Source organism: Phoca vitulina, unplaced genomic scaffold, assembly GCF_004348235.1.
Source record: "Phoca vitulina isolate PV1807 unplaced genomic scaffold, GSC_HSeal_1.0 scaffold35, whole genome shotgun sequence".
NCBI lineage: Eukaryota > Metazoa > Chordata > Mammalia > Carnivora > Phocidae > Phoca > Phoca vitulina.
In genome coordinates this window covers 11,593,037-11,618,853 of record NW_022589738.1, presented here as the reverse complement: position 1 = coordinate 11,618,853, position 25,817 = coordinate 11,593,037, and the positions used below count along the sequence as shown (strand labels likewise).

The 25,817-nt window shown below is 39.8% G+C and overlaps 1 protein-coding gene across 3 annotated transcripts in view; it reads left to right on the top strand.

Moving 5' to 3' along the window:
• Window positions 1-21,177, top strand: part of RPGR (retinitis pigmentosa GTPase regulator) — a 52,872-nt gene extending 31,695 nt beyond the window's left edge. The window contains exons 15-18 of one of the 3 annotated variants that reach the window (XM_032426462.1): window positions 8,877-8,990; window positions 10,403-10,460; window positions 11,732-11,820; window positions 20,102-21,177. In XM_032426462.1, coding sequence (XP_032282353.1) covers window positions 8,877-8,990; window positions 10,403-10,460; window positions 11,732-11,820; window positions 20,102-20,308 — 468 coding nt within the window. In that variant the 3' untranslated portion in view covers window positions 20,309-21,177. Of the gene's footprint in view, window positions 1-8,876; window positions 9,015-10,402; window positions 10,461-11,731; window positions 11,821-20,101 lie in introns of all 3 variants that reach the window. The other 2 variants (XM_032426459.1, XM_032426461.1) reach the window with 2 other exon arrangements.
• The last annotated feature ends 4,640 nt before the right edge of the window (window positions 21,178-25,817 follow it).

The window sequence follows — 25,817 nt, the reverse complement described above, 5'->3', positions numbered from 1 at the left end:
GGGGAGGAAGGAGAGGGGGAGGGAGAAGAGGAAGGAGAGGGAGAAGAGGAGGTAGGGGAGGAAGAGGAAGAAGAGGGGGAGGGGGAAGGAGAGGGGGAGGAGGAGGAAAGAGAGGAGGAGGAGAAAGAAGGGGAGGGGGACCAGGAAGGAGAGGAGGAAGGGGAGGGGGAGGGGGAAGAAGCAGAGTGGGGAGTGAGGGAGAGGGAAGAGGAGGACACCGAGGAAGAAGAGGGGAAATACGAGGAGACAGGAGATGAGAGTGAAAAGCAGGGAAGACCGGGTGAAGGAAAAGAGTCCAACAAAGCAAGCAAAATCAGAGGATCTGTGAAATATGACAAAGATAAGGCATACCCCCCAAAGTTTATTACTAACACAGAGGGCAAAGGGAAAGAGCATGAGGTACAGAGGTTCAAAATGCCAGTGCGGTCAAAACAACTTTTAGAAAATGGGCCACCAGGTTCCAAAAGATTCTGGAATAATGTATTACCACATTATCTAGAATTGAAGTAACAAACTTTAAATTTGAAAGTTTGTTAAACTTTTTAAATTTTTAAAAATTTAAATTTTAAATTTAACAAACTTTAAATTTAAAACTGTTGACCAGCCAACAGTTTGAGCATCTTACACGTAATAGGCACTTAATATGTTTTATTAAATTGCTTTTTTGTCATGGTTACTTTATGTGTGGTACAATATAGACTGATAAAGACAACACAAAGCACTGGTAAATTTGGCTCCTCTTAAACTAATATTTTGGTATATTTTCCCCCCAAATTATAAATCTGTCACTAGAAAATATCAGAAGGTCATAGCAGATAATTAACATTATATATTCCTCATTAAAGACAGAGTTAGGAAATAGTATACTATAAGAGTGTTGCATTTGTATATACAAACTGGTCCCTTTAAAGATGGCACAGATCCTTCAAGGCTATAAAAACATCTCATTTCTTACGAGTTTCTTTTGGTCTCTGATTTCAGTGTGCCTACTACGTAGAATAATTTTATAAGGTGGATGGTATTGTAAAGCTAAAATGAAGACTTCGCATTTTAAAAAAAATAGTGCTGTTTTTTTACCTTTTATGTGTCCTTTTTGCAACAATCTACCAAGTGTCAGCTGGATTCAGAGCTTAGATCTTAATGTGATGTCTTTTAGTTACTGTCTGGACAAATGGCAGTATATCTCATGAAATGGAGGTGAACCTAAACATATATTCGGGAAGTATGTAAAACTTGTAAGTATTTATTAGCCAGGCAGAGCTCCTCACTGGGGTTCAGTTTCCTCACGTGTAAAATGGAGCGGATTAGATGATAGAACTATAGTCCCTCCTAACTCTCAGATTCTTTTGTTCTAACAGGCTGATTTACTCCCATTGTGTTTGTCATTTGCATAAAAGTTTTTTAAGTTAGAAGAAAAATTGCACTTTAAAATTAATTGAGTTTTCTATAAATTATATATTGTTCTTTACTCTTAAAAACTTAGGAAGAGCTTTAATGTATCTTGTGTTCTGTCATTCTGTATTTCTAAACTATAACTTCTGAGCTTTAACTGTACTATCAGAACCGTCATTCCCAGTGTCTATTATGTACCCTCAGTGTGTTCTTCATTGACTATTCTGTAATTCTGTTTGTTGCTTGTCAGAATGTTTCAAGTAAAATAAAATGTAAATGTATACCATCAGTAATTGTTTGTGGAAAGAGAAACTAACACTAGATACTGAATTTTCGAGAGGCTAGATTTCGATTAGCGTAAATTCAATCTTCCCTTAAAATTTTCAGTATTTTTCATACAGCTAGATCATTTGACTGTTCTTTATTCATAGCTCCCTTTTCAACTGGTTTCCCACCCCAGTCCCTTCCATATCTTGGGCATGAGGGATTTCTTCTACTTTTAGCAAGGAGAATCTGGATGGTAAACTTCCTGTGAATTTTGTGTAGTTGAATCCTGTGCACATTTGATTCTCTGTGAGAAAGAATATAGGGGGAAAGACTAGAATACAAAGAGAAGAAACTCCTAGGAGCAACTGTAGGTTTTGTTTTAGCTTCAGGGATCTCTGGTCGCTTCCCCTAACTAACCAAACACGCTAATTTGGCATTGCAGGGTTCTATCAAATTCTGCCACATTCAGTGACGGTCAGTGAAATGGAATTGGTACTTTGATCAAGTGTGTGTGCTGTGTTGTTAATGCTAGGGCCCAACATGTTTATTTAAAACGTTGACTTAAAATGATGAACTGAGATGAACGATAGAATGGAGTTCATAAAGGAAAAGCCTTCAGGGAGAAAAGAAACTCTTAACCCTCAAGTTGTTAATGTCAAAGGTGAGACCTCACCAGCCAGCAACACTGAAATGGTGTTCTGAGCGTGTGCCCATCTCAGTATTTGAGCTGGCCTAGAGAGCCACTTTCAAACAGCATTTCCTGCCCATTTCTTCACATTTCCCTGGCCAACCAAAGTGTTGTATGCTCTTTTTGAAACAGTAGCTCGGGCAGGCATAGTGTTCTGGTCAAGAGCACGGGCCTCGTCATTTTGAGATGTGAATTAGTACTTGGTAAAACAGATCGGAATAACTGGTTCCTTCTTTATTGTCCCCATCTGCTGGTGGATCAAGCTTTTATTGTAGTTTCTCACTGGTTATTACTGAGGCCAGCGTGAGGGGTGTGTGTGTAGAATCCGTTGAGTTACAGTTTCAAATGAGGACTCTGGCAGAAAAATATTTTCAGGTAAGCTACAAAGGAGTATCACAGAAACATCTGCTGCTGCCGAACCAGCAGCTCTTGAGGTGAGTGCAATGAAATGTTTTCTGTAATAGAGGTCAACTTGCTCTACACGTATACATTCAAGATAAAATGCTACCACAGAGGAAGGTGCTGTACTTCCTTCTTCCTTCATTCTTCCCAGTGTCCCTGACCTATAACTTAATATCTGGTACATTACTATTCACTCAACAAATAAGCATGTACATGGCAAGCACCCAAAAGGGAACGGAAGCTTTCCCAAATCAGGGAGAGCTCAAGAAACGAGGGCTGCTTACAGGCAGCCTCCTGTGGCCCTTTTACCTGTCAGGGACATTAGGTGGGTACAGATGTCTTGAAAGGACACCAGGTAAAAGGAGTTCCCATGGCCCTGCCTTTAACTATGACTTAACAATGCCCTTTAGTTACCTGATCTATCCCGCACCCCCACTCCCGTGTTCTTTTTAGCCAGGGCTACCCGAAGATAAAAATATGATCTGAAAACAAATCTTTTGCTTTCCTTCATGAAGTCCCTTAATTAAGAAGAAGACAGTGGTTTTGTGCCTTGAGTATGCCGAGAGTAAGATACAGTTCCGGATCTCAGGGGACTCTCAGATCAGTTCTATAGGCTGACCAGAAACTTTACCCAGACAATAGAGCGTTTCAGGAGTGGCACTTCAGCGGCCACTTCTGCACTTCAGCAGAGAAGGGCTAGGAAAGGGCTTCCAGGGGGCAACGGGGAAATGTCAGCTGAGTCGTGAGAAGTAAAAGCGAGCCATGCAAGCGGCAGGGGCAGGGCTTTCCCAGTTGATGGGAGCCCTGAGAGTATTTCAGTGTGACCACAACTTAGAGTGTCTTTTGGTTCTGGGTAGAGAGGCAAAGGACCTTAATGTGTTTTTGAAAGATGTTAAACAGCAAGAGTAAGGTGATCACACTTGGGCTTTTGTAACGGTCTGGCAGCAATATGGAGGGTGGGTTGGAGAGGAAGAAGACCAGAGCCAGGGGTGCCAGTTAGGAGGCAGCTCGAGGAGAGCAGGCAGAGACAGAAGAGGGGACTAGACAGTGTGGACAGAGAGTTGGGGACATGTGTTATCAAGAGAGCTTTAGGGATAGAATTGGAGGGCTTAGTAAAGAGATGCAACTTGGAGGGAGAGAAAAGGCCAAGCTTTTCTTGTTTCTGTGTGAAGAGCCAGGTGGAAAGGGCGCCATTGGCCAAGGCTGAGAACAGGAGTAGGGGCAGGTTTAGGAGCCTGCTTGGGCTTGTTGACCCAGGAGATGTTCAGCGGACAGATACATGTGTGGGCCTGGAACTCAGGGGAGATTGCTGGGTATCGCCAGCTTTTAGGGGTCATTGAAACCATGGAGTTGAGTGAGAGGCAGCACTCATAGTACGAGAAGAAGAGAACTGAAGACAGAGTTTGAGGAAATCTCAGTAGCTAATGGGGAGGTTGAGAAAGGGAAGTCTGAGAAGGAGGCGGTGTAGGGACACTTTCTAGGAAGGAGAGGTGCCACCCAAGCCAAGGAAGGCATGGTGGAGGGCTGCAGAGAGGTCTGGGAGAGGCCCAGCAGAAGGCTGGCCAGAGCCCACATTGCCAGCAAAGAGGGAGCTCCAGGAAGGCCGCCTTAGAGTCAGGGACTCTGATGCCCTGGGGGAAAACACCTTAGACTTGCACTTGCTATTACTATATACAAGGGTACATAAGCACAGGATGTTGTCGGAAGTGAGCTGATCAGCAGAAAGGAAGAGACTACAGAGCTGTCAGTTTCAGTGCGCGGTGGGCTGGGGCAGCGGGGGGTGGGGGTGGGGGGGAACAGCCCTGAGGGCACCTGTTCTGGTCTTCAGGTATTTGAGCAGAGCCGGGAAAGAGCCTGGGCACTGGCCCCCAGTAGGCCTGGATTCACACCCCAGCCCTTCACAGATTAGCTGTATGGACACCTGGACAAGCTTTTCTTTTTTTTTTTTTTAACCTTTCTGAGTCTTACTTATTTCTTTTTATAAAGGGAGGGGTCTTTGGATAGTTAAATTAGTTAACACATGAAACATGTTAGAGGTACTCAGCAAATGGTAACCCGTATCCCTCTAATTAACCCCTCTGACCACATCAAGTCAGGTACAGAACTACCCTCAGGAATCTCCAGGTCACTGACAGATGTGCATGAGCATCTAGTCATGTGGACCTGACTTCTGTTTAAGTACAACATAGCTGCCCCCTCCCCAAAATTGGCTTATGGAAGTAGATCTGTGGGAATGAAGTAAGTAACAATAATGATAACCCCCTTAAATATAGGGTAGAGTGAAAGTCTGCACACCATACGTGGGTCCAGTACTGCCCTTCAACATTTGAAGCGTGGTGAAAGGCTGATGGTACGGGACAACAGATTTCCCTGTGTCCTAATGTTTTTATCAAAATAGGTTAAAAAATAACTCAAACATAAAGAGTAAAATTGCCTACCAGCAAGAAGTTTGTATCCTCAGCATTGTAGCCACTTTTGCAGGCCTGCTTACAAGAGTCAAACTGGAATGGATTTTGTGGCAAAAATACCAGATTAGGAATGAACTAAGGGATTGGTACATAGAAAGGAGGAGGAGTTTAGAGATTGTAAAGTAGTGACATTAGAAGGCAATAATTTGGAGGTCAAACTGGGAGCCCTTCGGTGCAACCTGGCTTGCAGACTCACTTCGCTTGGTATACACAGTGATTTTGGTAACGCTTGAATCCATTGCCAACACTGAAATACCGGGAAACTTTATACTGTAGCAGTGTTTTCTGGACTTGACTTGGACCTGAGGCAGCACTGGCCCACAGTCCAGCCAAGGTGCCCCTCCACTTCCCTGTCGTCCTAGGCTGCTCCTGATGGGTCCTGCTTTCTTCCCTTGCTTGTTCTAGCTGCTGGGCTCCTGGCAGACAGTAAAGGGAGCTGTGTGAGAGGGTAGAACAAATAACGTGAACACTTTAAATCAACTATTTTCTAGTGATAAGATCTGGGACTTCATGGCAAAAAGGTGCCCAAGCATCTTGTTTTTTGATGGCCCTCAGTGTATACTAGGGAGTCTTAAAATCACTTATATACAGATGCTCATTGTTTGCTTGTGTTATTTTCTCTGTAAATAATCTTTTTAATTTTGATACGAACCCTCTGAGGTAGGTATTGCTGGTGTCATTTTCCCATTCTACAGAGAGACTGTAAAGTAATATTATTAGACCCCTTGCTCAGGCCGTGGCTGATGGTACAGAGCTTGGATAGCAGTACCTAGGTCTTTGTACTGAATGCCCTCCCCACTCTCTCTTCCTGCCTCAGTGAGTTCCAGTGCAGTAAAAGCATGAACTTCCATGTTAACCCTTCTTGTCCTAAAAGCCTTGAGATTGAGATTTTAAATATATACACTTCCCCACGTGGTATTATGTAGATATAAAGTGTTATGCTCCATTAACCTATTTGGAAAACATTGTCTACCCTATATGACATTGAGGCATCTCATAAATTGAGAATTGTAGCACAAAATTTTATACTTTATAGTCCCTTTAAAAAACTTGTTTAAAACTCTTTATTGAAATATAATACATCTAGAAAAGAGCATATCTCGTGCATGTATAGCTCAGTGCATTTTCCACAAGGTGAACCCCCCCACATAGTCAACACCCAGATCAAGGTAGAGCGCTCCCCAGCGGCTTCCCTTCAAACCCCCTTCCAGGCATTTCCCATCCCCCCAGATGACCACTATGCCAATTGGCTGAGAGCAACCTCAAGTTTCTCCAGTATGCAATGTAGTATTTTTAAGCAAACTGAAACCTCATGAGGAACATTTCGGTTTCTTGATATTTCCCATAAGAAATGTGGCCCTGGGCCACACCCAAGACTGCAGCTCCCAGTGCTGTGCCTGACCAGCAAGACAGCTGTCTCTCTGTGAGAGCCAGGCCCCCTTCCCTTCGCTCCTGCGGTCCCAACACAAGACGTGATTCTGTTGACCATTCTAGACTACTTAACGTCTTATGTGGTTCTAGTGACAAGAATGTACTTAAACTTTGCCCTTTCTCTTTGTAAAATGACAGTATTCTGCCAATCTCTCCTAAATTGTTTCAGTTTGAAGGTAAGTACTGTGATTTAGAGTAGTTGTCCAGATGTGAATAGATTAATTCTAAATGTGCTTAAGTGCAAAGTTCTACAATTGATGTGATTTCTAGTGAAAATGTTTTCTAAGAGCTTTCTCAAATTTAGAAAATGATACCATTCCAGCAGTTACTCATTGTTACAGATTTTCATAAAGTTATGAGTAAATTTATAGTTCATTATAAGAAATGAGTGTTTTGCTTATTTCTAAAATAAGATAAAATGTCATGTTCCTTTTTATAATAGCATGATATTGTCTTATGGTTACATTAATATCTTAGTTAACTAGCACGATGGGAGTTGACCCAGGTGCTAAACTAGCAGAATTCTCCAAGAGAAGAGGACTTTGCTGCAACACAGATCACTGACCCCTCCCTGTGGGAGACAGACGGACAGAGTCTGAAATTCTGTGTCTTGGGAACACTGTTCTTTCCAATTGGCCTTCGTTTATATACATTCATGACTACATCTATCTATCAGCCATAAATCTTAAATCTAGTTAATCTTGCTTCCCATTCCCCTCCAAAGTAGTCTCTGATCATTTTACCTTCTACGTGCTTCTGGCTCGGCATAATATACAATATAAGTCACTTAGAGGGGAAATTATGCAGAAAAAAAGAAAGCTTTAGAAATTATTGGTAAATGGTAGCTACCTCATAGTTAACCCTACCCAACCTAAACGTGCAGCACATCCTTTAATATAGCTGTCTACCCTGGTACCCTGTTTTCCTCTCTGTGTTCCCCTCCCACATGCACCGCCTCATGACCTTTGCTTAACCTAAGTCAAGCCCTCCCAGCGTAACTGCGTAACTGCCGAAACTCTTAAATCTCCAGGCTTCACTTCTGGATTGCTTGTCCTTGGTGAAAATGCTATCAGGCCACACCCTTAGTGCTATTGGCCTGAGGATGCCACTTAACGTCTGTTACTAAGTAACAGTAAGTCACCCTAGCCTGAACTCTCACATTTGGTATTTTGCCAGAAGAAAGGTGAGTTAATTATGAGAGGTATTATTTTCAAACCACCCACTAAAGATTCTTTTGGGTGTCCAGCTCATCCTTAGCCAAACAGCAACTAGGAAGGTGACCACAAGAAGCTAGTTACTGTGTTGAAGGGATATAAAGGGTGTATATCGTCTGAGGCAAATATGGCGGGGTGAACGTTGTAAAAACGTCCTTCAAGGGAGTAAAGGGCATTAATTACTTACTGCCTCACCTATTTTAGGGGCCATTAGAGAAGTGCATAAATGAAAAGCATAGGAAAAAAAGTCCAATAAGGAGCCTGATCTCTTAATGACAAAAAAATAAGCAGTGTTCCACCCAAAATATGAAACTGCGAAAAAAATCTCAGTATAGAATAAAGAATATAACTAATATTTTTTGCCTATGTTTAGTATTACATGATTTACTCTATCAAATCCATAGACAGGCTGTCTTATAATTTGGATTAGTTGGACAGGACCAGATAGACTAAGTTCTGCCTCTGGTTTTCCCTCTGCTTTAAATAACCGAGAGCAAACCATTTAAACTGCCTATGTCCCTTTATCTTCTTCCTGGAATGTAAGTAATTATACTTAACTCTCTCTCGTGAATATCAGTGAATTGTACTTCTGAAGTGATTTTAAATCCCTATGTTTTGGAAAATGAGCATAATATATAGATATGATTATGTTATAATGCTACAGTAGAAAGCTTTTTAACTTCTCTAAAGTTTAAAAGCATTCTTTTGAGACAGCTCAGAAAGCATATTTAATTTTTTTTCCATTTTAACCTTGTAGTAGATGCTAATAGAATTTTGGGAATCCTAGTCATTGAAAATGTTGAAATAGATCAATGTGCGGAAAAGCCTCGGTAATATAGTAACTTGATATGCACGATAGGTTATGCAGCATTTAATTTCTTTGCCTTCAGTATTTGAATTCGTATTCTGTGTATTCTTTGAGATGATATAAATTATTTATGACTGCAATATCAAATCTGTTTTTTTTAAAAAAAGAAAATCTTACCTCTTCCCTGATTATCAATTTTGACACAGGATCATGAATTTTCAGATGAAGAACTAGAGGACATGGATGAGGAAATTGATGAATATCTGGAAGGCAAGAAGAACATACCAGCGGATGAAGCCAATGACAACTCAGCTGAAAAGGTATTGATTGACACCACTGAAAAGGTATGATGATATGTGCTTAAGTCCCGAGATCCTGCCTAAGAGCAAGTTCCATGGTCTCTGCAGAGGGCAGACTCCAGCTTCCTTTGGGAGCAGAAATACTTCTCTGAATAACTTGGTTCGTGTGCTATAGGAAAAGCTTTGGCAGATTTATAAATCAGGCACACTTTGTTTCTAACACCCTTTCTACACTTCTTGGTAGCAGTTTGTTCCCCGCTTGAGTGGAAATGAACTGATATGGGCCAGTACAATATACTGTTGAGAAATTAACCGAGAAGTTCAGCACTGGGTCCTTGAAATGATCAAATTACAAAATTAGGAGCCCTATACTGGTGGCAGGAATGAGGCGTGGCTGTGTGCACACATACATGTGTATATTTACATGTATGTGGACAAGTGAAAGCTATTCACAGCGGTCTTTGAGGCTGTGATCAGTTCTGTACAGATGTGGTGTAGAAGAAAGGAATTATAGGAAGAAAAGGGGGAGCTATCACTGAGGAAGAGGAAGTCATCCTAAAAGTGGAGCTAGGGATGCCAGAAACATCTCTTCTATTTGGCAGTTTTGTCCAAGAGGGACACTGCTAGGAGACAGTTGATAGGTTTGAAATCATTCATTTGCTAATGTTGCTCTGGGTTAACTTCATAGGTACAGAATTCAGAAAACGAAACTGAAAATGACACTATGTCGATTCGTTTTCATTTTCAGTTTTTGTACCTCTAATCATACCTTCTTGTTGATGAATCACTTGCATCTTTGGTCTGCGCAAGGCTTCTCTTTATTTAAATGGATTCCCTTTGTGTTCTCCTTTTCCATAACACAGACAACCACTGAAACACGCTTGTCCTTTTATTTGAATGTGTACTTGTAAACCTGTGTTGTTTCATGTGCATGTATTTTTAATTTACAAAATGGGGCTGTGCTATCGAGGTCATTTTCTTAATTCCTTTCTCAAGACTCCTTCCTCTCACTGAGGAAAAAAAAAAAAAGCTTCTAGCCGTTACTGTTTTCTTTCAGAGGGAGGGAAAGATTTATAAGGAATATTTATGAGTTCCAGTTTGGGTAGTCCCTGAAATTCTTTAACATAGAATTCCTGAAACTCCAGTTTGACAGTGTAAAATGTTGAGCCAATTCATTTACCAACTAACGTTCCTGAATCTTCTTGGAGTTGAATTCTTGAATCATACATTTTGGAATCCAAAAACTTAAAGCTAGAAGGGACGTTAGCAGTTACTCAGCATCTGAGGCAAAAGCCCAGCAAAGTGAAGCAGTAGTCACGTGTTTATGTTGTTAGCTAGAGGCTGACTCGAGAACCCTTGCCTAAAACCCAGATGATGTTTTCCAGCCCATCACAATTATGTTTTTTATTATATTGTTTCTTTATCATTTATAGGACAAGAAAACCAACCAAGAGGAACGGGCTATTTGTGAATACAATGAAAATCCAAAAGGTGTGAACACATTTGACTTCAGAAGGCCAGCTACTTTAACATACACACACGCATGCATGCATACGTACGCACGCATATGCTGTAGCTGAGGCGCTAAAGCCTACAGACGTGTATTCTGTTTCCTGCCTTTTACTGTCACATGGGCCTCATGACAAGCGCTGAAATACGTGACACAGGAGTACTTGTTCTCATTAATCACCACCATGGCTTCTTCATATAAAATATTCGCATCACCCCCAGCTACTCGTGTATCAGTGTTAAGTGGTTCAGGACAGGCTTTTCACTACCCTTTTTTTTCTTTTCAACCAGTAGTATTAAGTTGGGCTTTTGTCCCCCATCTCAGTTTATGTCTCTGGTGGGCACTGCCCCCACTGCTAAAGACCAGGCTGGCCTGGAGCTACGGCTGGCCATCCCGTTATTTCCCCCAGGGCTCAGACGTGGGTCTTTCATCTTATCGTGGACATTTAAGACAGGTCCTTTCCCAGGCCTGACTGTTGGTGTCGGAGAACAGGTGCCACAGAATAGAGGGGACTATGATTACCCTGGAGACCTACATTTTCTACAGCCAGATCATCTGGGTTTTGCTGTACAACCCTTATATTATGTTCCACACCATCACATCAAAGTGTGCTTTTTGCTGTGTTCTCATTAAAAATAACCATTCATAGTAGTAGATATCTGATCTGAACTTAGGCAGGAGGAGGAGGACTTCCCTTCATACTTTTTTCCTTCTAACTTCAACAGAGTAGTAAGTTTTACTAAAACAGTATCTGTAAGTATTCTTTGCAACTAATTAAAAGTAAGATTTAAGTAGTTGATAATATAAAATTATAAGAATGCATGTACTTCATGAGTATACTTTAAAGATTATTTTTCCGTTATATCACTTGTGGATGAATTTGAAACACCAAAAAGTAACATGTCCATTTGAGTACAAAGAATTTAATTATAACTAGGTTAATTTAAAAAGGTAATTTATATTTTACAGAACTCTTTCCTGACACTCACTGTTACCTTTGTAGCTGTGTTTGGGTACTTGTCATGCAAACATCTCCAACACTGGTCGGGTCATTCTGGGCTTTTTTGCCTTAACTCAGCCCTCTAGCACCTATGAAGTAGAGACCTTGCCTGCTGCCTCAGCGGTACAGGTACAGGTCCGCGCTCTGTAGTGTCCCCCGTAGGTCAGGCTTGGTAGCGTTGCACTGAGGGCATCAGGACTTTCCTTCTTCTCGTTCTTAGAAAAACATATTTCTCAATATATTCTATTATAGGAAACATGCATAACCGTGCAAAGAGCAGTTCTTCAGAAGTCCTGGAAGATAGTGAATCAACACCAAGTAAAGACATCAAAAAATCAAAGGTAAGTGAAATTTATTTTTTCATTTTAGTGTTAAGACCAAAGTATTGAATTGCTCCTTTTACTTTTTATATAGTGATTCATATAATTTACCTCCTTAATATGAGGTTTTATGGCCCCAAAACATGTGAAGAATTTCAAGTGATGTTTCATGTTTTAACATAGCTATTTATTTACTGGACTTTAGATGGAGTCAGGTGGCCCAGCCAGAATTTAATAGCATGTTCCTTTCAATAATCCCATTCACACTGATTCAACTTACAGGAAAAGATACACAAAAGAACTTTCTTGCTTAAATTATGAGTATAATCATCATGAGAGTCTAGAAAAAAGTAAGTCAAAACCAAGAAATAGGAGGATGAATGCAAAAATAAGGATGTTGTTGCTTAGGAAACGTGACCACACGCTACGTCAGCCTCTCCTGCCAAATACCTGTTTTGGAGTTGTTAATAGTCTGAGAGATACGTTTCTTCTTCTTGGAAGTTACTCTTTTCACTTGCAGGGGAACTTTCTGTAATCATGAGAGCACATTTCCAGGTAGAAGCATTAGGAGGAAATGTGGAAGAAAAGATCAATGAAAGGCCTTGTTAATTCCTGTTCAGCCTTCAGGTTTCAGCTTAAAGTATTTATTTCTACATAGAGGCCTTTTGTGACCAGCTGCACTTAAATTATGTCCCATTACTATTCTGTCACGTAACACCTTTTCTCATCCTTCTTTGTATTTATCGTAATTGGCAATTTCATAGTGAAGTGTACATTTACTTGCTTTATGACTCTCTCTCTCCACTGGCCTTCAGCTCTATGGGACAAAAACTATTTTCTGTTTTGCTTTCCAATGGATCCTTGGCATGTAGCACAGTCTCTGGTATATGGGACATGGTAAATGCTCAGTAAATATTTTTGGTTGATAATGAACTATAAAACGTAAGGAGGTAAGGAAGAGGACAGGAGGAGGGTAAAACCAGGAGCAGCCCTTAGAGTAGTAAACAGCCTGTCTTTTGCCACTCTGAAATTCCTTTCAGAATTACTTCAGAAATTTCAAGCTAAAATTTTGGCACAGGTCCCCTGTTGTTATCTTCTATTAAAAATTACTTTGTGAGTATTCTTATCTTTATAAAAATTGCCTTATGTTTAGAGATAGCTATGACCTGGCTCAAAGGATACTCTCAGAATTACTCTCCTCCTTAGAATTATAACGTGTACCATCAAGTGTTAGGAACAGATTATCTCTGTCTGGTAGAAAAGAACATTTCAGATATTCTGCTGTACTTCATAGCGATCCTGTGAAGACTTTTTTCCAATTGTAAGAGCTCAGGGAAAGACTGGAAAAGAAAGTCAAATATGAGGGAGGGAGATGAAAAGTAAAGGAGTCAGGAGACAGAAGAACCTAAGAGGATAAATGAAGTGAAGTAGCAGAAGAAAATATTTGAAACACACCTCAGACCAAATGAAAATGTGTGTTCTAGAACACATGATCGAGTTTTGGGAATTTTTCAGGCTGTCCAGCCTTCAGCATGGCATTGCCCATCGGTGGGAGGATTTGGATGCACAGGGCTAGGAGAGAGGGTTGAGCCAGGGGAGAAATGCCATGTGGCAGGGGGGAGTGGCATGCTCCTGTCGGAACAGGCCAGGCAGGGGGCCCGAGCAATGGCAGCAGTGGACGGGACAAAGGTGAGGTCAGGCGAGGATACAGCAGGCTGCAGGTGCCAGGCTGAAGAACGTAGTCTTAAACTTGGATTCTGCTCAAATTCTCATTTATACCTAATGGAAAAATATACTTCAGTAAATGTACATGTCCTTGGTTAAAGGAAACAAAAAGTAATGAAAATCATATTTAAAAAGTCAAGCAGTAATAAATGTATTTCTACTTAAAGAATATACTGTTATTCTCCATATTTTAAAAAGGAAATAGATGATTTAGGTGAGATTTTCTTTTAGTCAATCCCATATGACCTCTTTTAATCTAGAGTGTCTCTAACCTATTTATACCATCCAAGCCAAACAAATCAAACTTTTTAAAGCTTGGAAAGTAAATGATGCATTAACTTACATCAAAAGAAACATATGTTTGAGATTTTGCATTCCCATCCCCCCACCCCTGGGTATTTAGACAGACACCGCAAAGATAATCCAAAAAAAGGAAAAGAAAGAACTGTACTCTTGGCATCTACAAAACAGAATTCACCACTGAATTTTGTTTTGGTAATTTTAAATGTTTCAGATAGACAGGTTAGGACCTATGATCTTAACTGGCGGCAGAGATCTTCTGGTAGGTGACTGTTAGATCTAGAAATTACCAAATATTACTTTTCCACACTGTAGCCACTGCTGATAATTCGGATCCACAGTTAGCTACTAAGAAAAACATGTTATTGGCTTCATTTCCACCTAAGGTAGCTAATGAAAAAAGTAGTAAACTTCTTAGCTATTAAAAATAATTAGATTATAGAGTTAGTTTATTCATGTATTTATTTAGCATATACTAATTGGTTATCTCTTAATGTGCCAGGCACAAGGCCAGAGACTGCAGATACAGAGGTTAAAGAACCAATGCCTTCCCTCAGAAACTAGCTGCAACATGGCAGATCCCCTGGATAGTTCCCCATGCCAGTTCACAGTCAATAGATTTTTTATTCACTGTCACTACCATAAATAAAAGACGCTGAGATGAGAATGTCTCCACCAAAAAAAGCATGCTTGTGAATTCTTGCCTTTCCTAGTTACTACCTTTTCTCTGATGGTGTGCTTTGTTCCCCATTGCAAGCTACAAATGAGCACACTCGCTTCAAGTACACAGTTAGCTAGACTCTATGTTGTGAGGAAAATTTGAGGTAGATTATACCTATGGTCTCCTCTCATTGTCTGTTTTTCCCAAGCTTAAAACCTGAGACAGTCTCTCTCAGGTCACCCAATAATGACTCCCCTGCTTTTTAAAAAGAGCTTTATTGAGGTATAATTGACATATAATAAATGACACATATTTAAAGTATATAATTTGATTTCTTTTGACATGTGCATACACCTGTGAAACCATAATCACCAGAGAGTAAACAGTGCCATTGTTGGCAGAGGGTTCTTGGTGCCTCTTTGTAACCCCTGTCTATGCCCCCTGACCCCTGCTGTCCTCAGCAAACCACTGATCTTCCTTCTATCATCATACATTATTTTGTAAGTTCTAGATTTTTATATAAATGAAATCCTACACTGTGTACTCTTTTTGTTTGGCTTCCTTTGTTCAGCATAATTGTTTTGAAATCCATCCATGCATGTATCGATAGTTCATTCATTTATATTGCTGAGTTGTATTCAGAGTTAATTTTTTATATGGTGAGGGTATGAATTAAAGTTTGTGGGGGTTTTTTTTGTTTCTTTTTTGTTTTTGCATGTGGACATCCGATCATTCTAGCACCATGTGTTGAAAAAAGACTACCTTTTCTCTACTGAATTGTCTTCACAGAAATCAGAAATCAGTTAACTTTTCCATGTGTGGGCACATTTCTGGAGTCTATATTCTGTTCCTTCGATCTGTTTATCTTGTGTCAGTCCCATACTGTCTTGATTACTGTAGCTTCATAATAAGTCTTGAAGTCAGGAAGCTTTACTCCTTCAACTTTGTTATTTTTCGAACTTGTTTTGGCTATTCTAGGCCCTTTGCATTTCCATATGAATTTTTAGAATCAGTTTGTCAATTACTGGAAAAAAATGCCTGCTGGGTTGTTGATTGGGATTGCTTGGAACCTACAGATGAATTTGAGAAGAATTAACATCTTAACAATATTAAGTCTCCTAACTCATGAAGATACTTCTCCATTTATGGATGTCTTCTATTTTTCTTAGCAATGTTTTGTAGTTTTTAGCGTACAGGTCTTGCATAGATTTTGTCAGATTTATTTTATGTCTTCTTTTTTTTATTCCCTGATGAACTGGTTAGAAGTTTATCAATTTTATTGATCTTTTCAAAGAACTAGTTTTTGGTTTCATCGATTGTTCTGTATTATATTTTATGTGCACTCTAATCTTTATTATATCCTTTCTTCTACTTTCTTTGGGTTAATTTGCATTTCTTTTTCTAGTTTCTTAACATGGAAGTTGAGGTCACTGATTTGAGCCTTTTCTTATTTTTTAATACAGGCTTTTTGTTCTATAAATTTTTTCTGAAGTACTTGATATGTTGTGTTTTCATTTTCATTCGGTTCAAAATATTTTCTGATTTCTTCTTTGACTCATGGGTTATTTAATTTCAAGATATTTGGGTATTTTCCATTGAGGTTTCTGATATTAATTTCTAATTGAATTACATTGTGATTGGAGAACATACTCAGTATAAATTGAGTCCTTTTAAACTTATTGAGACCTATTTTGTGGCCCAGAATCAGGTCTATCTTGGTTAGTGTTCCATGTGCACTTGAGAAGGTTGAGAAGCATGCTGTTGTTGGGTGGAGTGTCCTATCAATGTCAATTACATCAAGTTGGTTGATAGCATTGCTTAAGTATTTCCTATACTTCCTGATTTTCTGTCTACTTGTAATATCTATTATTGAGAGAGGAATATTAAAATCCCTAAATACAATTGTGGATTCATCTATTTCTCCTTGTACTTCTATTAGTTTTTGCTTCATGTATTTTATTTTATTTTTGTTAAAGATTTTATTTATTTATTTGACAGAGCAAGAGAGCACAAGCAGGGGGAACAGTAGAGGGAGAGGGAGAAGCAGGCTCCATGCCAAGCAGGGAGCCCGATGCGGGGCTCGATCCCAGGACCCTGAGATCATGACCTGAGCTGAAGGCAGACACTTAACCATCTGAGCCACCCAGGCGCCCCAATTGCTTCATGTACTTTAAAGCTCTTATTAGGTTCTGTAACATTTAGGATTGTTATATTCTCTTAATTAATTGACCCCTTTATCATGAAATGGCTTCTTTATCCCTGATAATATTTGCTCTGAAATCTGCTTGGTCTGATATTGCATAGCCACTTTAGCTTTCTTTTGATTAGAGTTATATGTCTTTTTCCATCTTTTTACTTTTAATTCATTTGTGATTTTGTATTTGAAGTGCATTTGATTTAGGCAACAAAAAGATGGGTTTTGCTTTTTTTATCTAATCTGAAAATCCCTGTCTTTTCATTGGAGCATTTAGCCCATTTATATTTAATCTGATCATTAATGCAGTTACATTTAAATCTATCATCTTACTATTTGTATTCTTCATTATCTCTACAAAATGCTAAAGTATATCTTATTAATAGAGCTGTACTAGCTTTCCTTTGATTAGCACCTCGATACATCTTTTTTCATTCTTTTACTTGTGTTTTAGATGAGTCTCTTGTAGATGGCCTATAAGCTGGATTTTGTCTTTAAATTTTGTAACATACGTACCTAAAATCTAAAGCTAGTTAATGTTCCTGTCTTTTCCTCAAGTAATACCAAGATCTTAGAAGAGTTTTCTCTCCTATTACCCCTTCCTTTCCATTTTACATGTTATTGTATCCAGTATTTTAATTTTTTGGCCTCACCAATCAAATGTTACTATTATTTGTTGTACCACTTTCTTACTCACAATTCCGTTTTACATCTCAGATATCCTTCTTGGGATCCTTTTTCTTCTCCCTGAAGAAATCCTTTGGAAGTTCCTGTCATAGATTTCTTTTTGTAGTTAACTTTTTTAGTTTCTCTTCACTTGCAAATGAATGATCGTATGGCTGGTTGGCAGTTATTTTTCTCTTGATATCTGCTCCCATTGTTCCTATTAAGAAATTTGCTTTAGTATAATTGCTGATAACTTTGTATATAATCTATCATTTCTCCCTGGCTGGTTTTTTTACATTGTTTATCTTTGATGTACTTCAGTTTACTACGAGATGCCTAGATGGGAATGTTTTGGTTTAACTTTCTTCTAATTCATTATGACTCTTGAATCTGAGAATTCAAGTCATTCATCGGTTTAAGAAAATTCTCATCCATTATATATTTGAATGTTTCCTCTCTCCTCTTTGGAATTCTGATACAAAACTTTTCATTCTTTTATCCATGTCTTTTAATGTTACTTTCCCGTTGTCCACGTCTAAGTAATATTTCAGGGAATTTCAGAGCTTTCATATTTCAGAGCTCTTTGATTCCATAGTTTCCTTACAGCTGAGACTAATCTTTTCAACCTACCTGTTGCATTTTTATTTCAGTGATTATATTTTTCACATTTTGAAGTGAAATTCTATTTTGATTCTTTTTCAAATCAATCATTTAAAAACTAGTATCTTGTTTTGTGCTCATATTTTTTATTCTGGTCCTTTAAATAATTTAAACATACTTATTTTATATTGTATATTTAGTTATTCCAATGTCAGACATCCTTAGCAATCTAAATCTGTTTGTTGTTCTGGTTGACTTGCTAGTACTATCTTGTTTCCTTATGTGTTTTGAAATTCGGATTGTGAGTGCATGTTCAACTGGGACTTTTTGTGGAACCCCTTTAAGACTTACATTAAGGCATATCCATCCATAGAGAATTTGTATTAGCCTCTGTTAGCTCCCCTGGGTGTTACCATTCCAGGACCACTTTCAGTTAATTTCTCAGTTAGGGCTTTCCCACCTACACCAGTAAAGTAAATGGGAACCCCAGCCTCTCATTAGGAAAACATGGTTCTCCTTCACTCAAAGCATAGACCAGGAGAGCCATGTTATTTTGTCATCTCCCAATGTTTGTAGGTGGACTTACATTAAGGGCATAGTTCTTAGAGGGTCCCTACTTTGTGGAGGGGTCTCAGTACCAAGTTTCCACATTTTATGAGATCAAATATACATTAACAAAATGAGTCTAAGTTGTGAGATCAATAAATGCCATTTCATTCCTCCCTCGCCTCTGAGGTTTCCTGCTCCCTCTTCATTTGTTGGCCCACAGGGATTTTCCTTCATTTTGTTTTTGTGAACTTACTTACACATTATAAAATTATGTTTTTTGCACTTACTCAGCATTTCTTGGTATTTTGTAGTAGCAGAATTTTTCAAGATACAGATTCCTCCACAATAGCAGAAATGAAACAGGAGTTCCTCCATTGTAGCCCACAGACCCTTTTTCTAGACTCTGATTTTTTTTTTTTTTTAAAGATTTTATTTTATTTTATTTTATTTTTTTTTAAGATTTTATTTATTTGCGAGAGAGAGAATGAGAGACAGAGAGCATGAGAGGGAGGAGGGTCAGAGGGAGAAGCAGACTCCCCGCTGAGCAGGGAGCCCGATGTGGGACTCGATCCCGGGACTCCAGGATCATGACCTGAGCCGAAGGCAGTTGCTTAACCAACTGAGCCACCCAGGCGCCCTTTCTAGACTCTGATTTTTTGGGTCGCCACTTTTCACTTGAGTTCCTCCATTCTTTAAAGACTAAAGGCCAGCTATTATTCACATCATTTTGGTTTCCAAAGGAGCCAAGTCCTCACCTGTTTTTTTTGTTTTTGGCATCTTGTCAAAACCAACGTATGTACGTGTTGTCACTCTTCAGGAATCTTATTTTATCTGGCTACATCCTCTAAAGGGCTAAAATCCCATGGGACTTTTCCATCGTCCTCTTTCTCAAATTCTCCTGTATGTGCCCTATTGAGCACTCCATTCTTAACACGTTTTCCTCCCTCAGTTCTGAGGTGCCTCTCTTTCCTGATCTTGTTTCTACAAAGCTCTGTCCCCAGTGCTCACTCCTCCGCCTGCATCTCACACTTGGCTCTCCCTCAGTCTCTTTTCTTCTGTTCTCCTTTCTGCCTGCTTGCAGTCCCTGGGTTGTGGCGTCTGCTTTCCTCTGTCCGGCTGTTATCTGCCTGTTCACAGCCCCGGCCTCCCCTGAGCAGCAGATCCATACATCCACCTGCCTAGTCAGACCCCTGGGGCTCCCAAAGCCATCATTTGGCAGCGCTAACATTTTGCCAGAAGTTCTGATCTATAGGAACGGGAGGTCTGTCCTCCTCCAGAATATCCTAGTTTTCATCTTTTTTTCTCTTAACACAACAAAGTGAAATACTGAATTTGCTCTTTGAAGAAAAATGATAATGTATTACCAGGGCACTGAGATAGTGTTGAAAGTTAAACCCTGAAAGGTCTTGTTTCGGGGAGGAAGCATGATTGCCATTGGTAAAAGAAGAGGCTGATGGACACTGAGAGTGTACCTTTGTACACGTGGTGCCCCATAAAGATGTGATGAAATAATGTTAAGACTAGTTGAAAATTATACCCCCTAAGTACTATTAAGTGACTATTCACTTACTGAAATGAATTCTTTGTGTGTGTGGGTTTTTTTCTAGATTTTCCTCTTTAAAAGGATGTCATTGACGAGTCAGAAAAGTATGCAGAGTAATAATGAGCCACTCCCAGAGATAAAACCGATAGGAGATCAAATAGCTTTTAAAAGCAGTAAGAAAGATGCCAACCAGAACCACATGGGGCAAAATCATCAGGATACTTCACCCCCAAATATGGAGAGAAGGTCAAAATCTTGTACGATACTATAAATATATATTTATGTTTCCGTGGTCACCAAGCACATTGTGATTTATACTTGAAAAACAATTTGACTTCTGAAGGAAAGTTTCTGATAACAAACTTTTAAAGACACAAGTTTAATAATATGTTTTATTTGGTTTGAATATTACGACCAGTTTTGGTATTTATTTATGCTAATATTTTTGACAAGCAATTTTAAAATATGTGTATCTCAAACTCTCCTTCAAGTGTTGTGGCCTTGACTGTTCAGTGTTGCAATAAGATATATATTTTTATATGTGAAGTTTAAATTAAAATATTTCATAGTTTTTACTAAACAAATTCTTAATAATTTCATAAGGCAACATTTGCAATCTCATGACACTGTAACAGTTTTTAATGTATTTGCAATTTTAAAAAACTGAGTCAAAATTGTTTTTAATGAACATTTTAATAAACTATATCTGGTCGTTTCCACTGTTTAAATGTATGAGTATGAATAAAATGTAGAGGTACTTGGAATTCTCTATCAGTTCACAGAACGGGGGCCAAAAAAATCTGTTTATGTTGAAAATATTGCGAGACACAAACTTCATTTACCTCTGAGTAAAGAAAATATCAGGGCCACCCTGTAAGCAGTACATCTTCGTGGAGAAACTCGAAATTTCTTTGCCTCCCAGTCTTCTTTAGGGAGGTGACGTGGCACGGAAACGCGGCAGATTCTGTGGTATGATCTGGAGTGTTTCACCTGCCACAGCTCGGCCTCTGGCCCGACCAGACACAGCCAGGCTTGCTCGCTGCAGCTCTCCGTAGCCGGGCTGGCCCCATGGCCCAGCCCCCTGCCGCGGGGATCAGAAGCGTAAGGCTGCTAGGTGTACTCCGACAGAACCGCTGCCGTCCTGCGCTCACGGATCCTGCCCATTCAGTGGGGCACACCGCCCTCGTTTTCACCATTCCAGCTCCCGGCTAACACATTTTGTTCTTCACTCACAGTGACCATTGCCCCATTTGAAGACAGGAAAAGAAACTCCATTCTTGTGTTTCACGCAAAGGGGCGTTAGTCTAGATGTGATCTTGAGATCTTACAAAATAGTCTCCTGTGTAAATACTACATTTAGGGAGTTCTGATTGTGCTGTTGCTGCTCTAGCACTAGCACAGTATTGCAAAAAGACTTCACCGAGCCGTAGACTATAGACCGCGAGACAGCTCACAGATAGTACTAAGACACGCCAGTTGTGGCGGGCGCGATTCTAAGATGGCCCCCACGGTTTCCGTCAGGGCTATGCTTGCCCTGAATACTCCCTTCCCCTTGAGTGTGGGCAGGAACCGTGAAGATGATGAAATACCACGCCATTGCTTAGGTTCCATTATGTGGGAGAGGTGAGACGTTTTGCAGATGTAATTAAAATTCCTAATCAGTTAACTTTAAGCAAAAGGGAAATAATCCTAGATGGGTCTGACCTAATCAGGTGAGCCCTTTCAAAGAGGCTCCAGAGGTCAGACATGGAAGAAGTCGGAGCAATTCAAAGCAGTGGCGATGCTCTCCTGCCGGCTTTGAAGAAGCAAAGTGCCCTGTTACAGACAGGGCCATGTACCAGGGAATGGTGGGAAGCCTCTAGGTTGTGAGGGCCTCCGTCCTCCGACTGCAAGGCACTGAATTCTGTGAATAACCAGTGAGGTTGGAAGAGGAACCCAATCCTCAGATTAAACCATAGCCCTGGCTGACACCCTGACTGCAGCCCTGTGAGGCCCCGAGCAGAGGACACAGCTCAGCACTGCCCAGGCTCCTGACCCATGAAAATTATGAGATAATTAATATATGTAGTTTTAATCCCCTAAGTTTACAATAATTTGTTATGTAGCGATAGAAACCAATAGCACTCTTATTCTGACGAAAGGCCTTTCTGTATGGCGGCTTCCTCCATCAGAGCCAGCAAGAGAGTTAATGGAGGCTGCTAGCAAGACAGGGGTCACAGTCTTAGGTAACATAATCATGGAAGTGGTATTTTGCCCCCTTTGACACATTCTATTGGTTAGAAGCGAGTCACAGGGTCTACTCATACTCAGGATGACAGCAAGGAGACCAGGAGGCAAGAGTCACAGGCACCATCTTAGAGCCTACCCACCATACCAGTCGTTTGGCCGATTACTGAAAAGAATGGGACAGGTTACAGACCAAAGAAAGGATTAAGTCCGAGCACTGAGAAGAGGTGGACATGAGACAAGCATAACAAACGGGCAGGGTATCCCTGCTTTCTTGGAGGCCTCAAAGCAGTTCAGATTTGAATAAGGTGGTTGGTAGAGAATCATCAACACCAAGAGTTGGTTTTAGCGGTATGAGTAAATACTTAAAAAAAAAAAAAAAAAAAAACTGCATAAAAGCACCGTACCAGTTGTCTGCCCATGGACTGTAAATGCTTGTGTTATATTTGTTTCCTAAACATGGTTTCACATCTGGCTTTTACTTTGAAGAAATACTAACTGAGCACTTCCTCTGTGCCAGATATCATGCCAGAAACTAAGAACAGAGTCACAGTTACTGGGGAGTACAAGGGAGCAAATGGGGAATGACTCTGCATTCTCAACTGGAGCTCTTAGGGCAACTTAAAAACCTGTTTCCTAACTGGATGGAAACGAGATTAGCGGACACTAAACTTAAACAAAATGGTTTAATAGAAAGTGAAATGATATATCTTAATCCCCAAACTATTCATTTTCATTATCTTTTCCATGAATTCCCCTCTCTCTCCTTTATATAGTAAATTTGCTTTGGCCATTTTTACTGACATTTTGGGGACCTGAAAATAGAATCTGTTGACTTGAACATTAGGGGGTCATTGACATTGTTCAGATTACTATGGACCAAGTGTTCTAAGGATATTAATTTAGAAAATGTTAGTAGTGGTAGAATTTTTAAGGTATCATAAAACAGCATGCAAATCCATGTCAAAACATTGAAGGAAAAGGAAAAATTGGTAGGCACTAAGGCCCTCCTATGTATGAAGAAACTATCCAGTTCTGAAAAGGTGCTTGTATTATTTTCTTAGGGCTTCTGTAACAAAGTACCATAAACTGGGTGGCTTAAAACCATAGAAATGTATTGTCTCATAGTTCTGGAGGCCAGACATCTGAAATTAAGGTGTTTGCAGGGCATGCTCCCTCTTCTAACTTCTGGTCACCTCAGACGTTCTTTGTCTTGTAAATGCATCACTCCAATCCTTTGTCCTCACGTGGCCTTCTCCTTCGGTGTCTTCACGTTGTCTGTCTTTTGTGCATGTCTATCTCTGTTCCCAAATTTCCCCTTTTTATAAGGATAGTAGTTTAGAACTCACCCTAATGACCTCATTTTAATGTGATTACTTCCTTAAAGACTCTATTTCCAAATAGTGTCACATTCTGAGGTCCCGGAACTTAGGACTTCAGTGTCTTTTCCAGGAGACAGTTCAACCCGTAGTAGTACATTAGTTTGAGAGCTCTACCGATCCCACAAAAAAAACCTCAATTGTTTATAGCCTCTCCTCTCTTGTATTCTTACTATGACTTTCCTAAAATGGAAAGACTCTTGCTAAATCCTGGATCTTTAATGATAAAATATCTTCAGTGGAGACATTTTGTGATGTTGAAACTTCTCTCTAAGATACCACGAGTTACATCAAAGCAGGAATTGTAGCGGGGTTATCTTTCCCAGGATCCCAGACCCAGGGGCCCCGTGTTCAACGTCAAATGATTATCAAATAAATGATCACATGTGCAGTCGTAGAGTTTGGATAAAGATTTGTTCTTAGAAATTTGTACACACATACTGTAAGCTTGAACTCATTTTTTTAACGTATTTCCCATATGGTGTATTGCAGTATAATTCTACCCATAGGCTATTATAAATCTGTAGAGGGAAAAGAAAGTCTTTCCATGAGCAGAAGAGAATCTCTTCCAGCAGAAGTAGCAAACACCATGCGAAGTACCCCAAAGGGGAAAATTAGGCCAACTAGTTTTAAAATCATCAGGGTTGACAACAAGAATGAAGCCCAAGTCACTGTCACAGACTTCTACTCTCAGGGACCTAAGCGGCAGTGGAATCAGAGATGAAACTCAGAATAATTATTTGGTGAGAGAGCCAGACTGATGTCTTTATTGTGCTCCTGAATTTCAGTTAAGCATTTTTCTGCCTGCTTTGATTTTGCGAGGCTATTGAAACTGAAAACATTTCCGTACTCCAAATTTCCTTTTGCCAGGGCACATGGTTTAAAGATTTTTCATCTGATAGTAGTTCTTTAAAAATCTTAGAGTATCTTTTTTAGACAGAACTTTAAAATGTGGTTTACTTTTTTACCTTGTAAGAATAAGAAGTCAAGAAGTCAAAAGAGGAGACAAATCAGAAGGTTGGAGTCTTCATCTCAGGAGTAAAGGGGATATTTTATTGACTTGAACAAACAATGCATTTAAACCAGGGGTCCCATAGCTAAAATATTTTCTAAGGCTAAGCAGGTGTGCATATCGGAACTGCTGCCACTGTGTTCTAGCTGGTAACTACTGTTTCTCAAGATGGGCCCAGCATTGCCAGATGCTCAGCATTTTTAAAAGAAGGTGGAAATCTGGGTTTTTCTATGGATAACCCATTTGTGTGCATGCACGTACCTGCATGCATATATATAGGTTAGGGGGGAGCCAAGCCGTAGCTGCGGGCCAGATTTGGCCCACAAGAAGCAATTTGCAACCTCTGTTCTAAACAGTACAGTATTTTGGCAAGAGAAATTTGTTCACAAGGAAAATATGTTAAAAGAATTAATTAGGCCCTGGATTTATCTGAACTGTAATCTTCCCTAGTTTGATACCAGATTTTAAGCAGCAAATGAGAGCTAAAGAATTAACTAGAAGAGTGATCTGATCATTCTACTGAGGTCATTTTTTTGTTGCATGCCTATGTACATTAGGCCTTCTTGAGTAATGGGAGTTGGGGGCATGACGGAGTATAAGTATATTGAATACAGTGAAGTGAGATGTTTTTGCTGGAAGAAGCTACATTAAAGTTAAGAGACAATAGACTGACAGGCTTTTTGATAACCGTCCCTCCAACAATTGTAACAGGTGATACTTTGGCACACAGTCACTACACAATCCTCATTACTGAAAACGTCAGGAAATGCTATCATAACCCTAAAATTACCTACTAAAACTACAGCAGGGAAACTTACCTGTCCAGGCCAGGTTGCACTCCCAGATAGTTCCTCTTCCACATTCATCTGGCATGTATAATACATGTATAATATGATAGGTAAGGTGTCTTAAGTAAGGTTAGCAGTAGACTAGAGAGCTGTACCTAACTTTAAGAAATATATAAGTGGGGGTGCCTGGCTGGCTCAGTTGGAAGAACATGCGACTTGATCTCGGGGTTGTGAGTTTGAGCCCCACATCGGGTGTAAAGATTACTTAAAAAAAAAAAAAAAGAAATGTACAAACGACAGTGATACCTTTTTATTTTTACTTAAGAAAAGTCTTATCTGGTTCAGTCACTGGTAAACATCTGTCCCAAGGTGAAA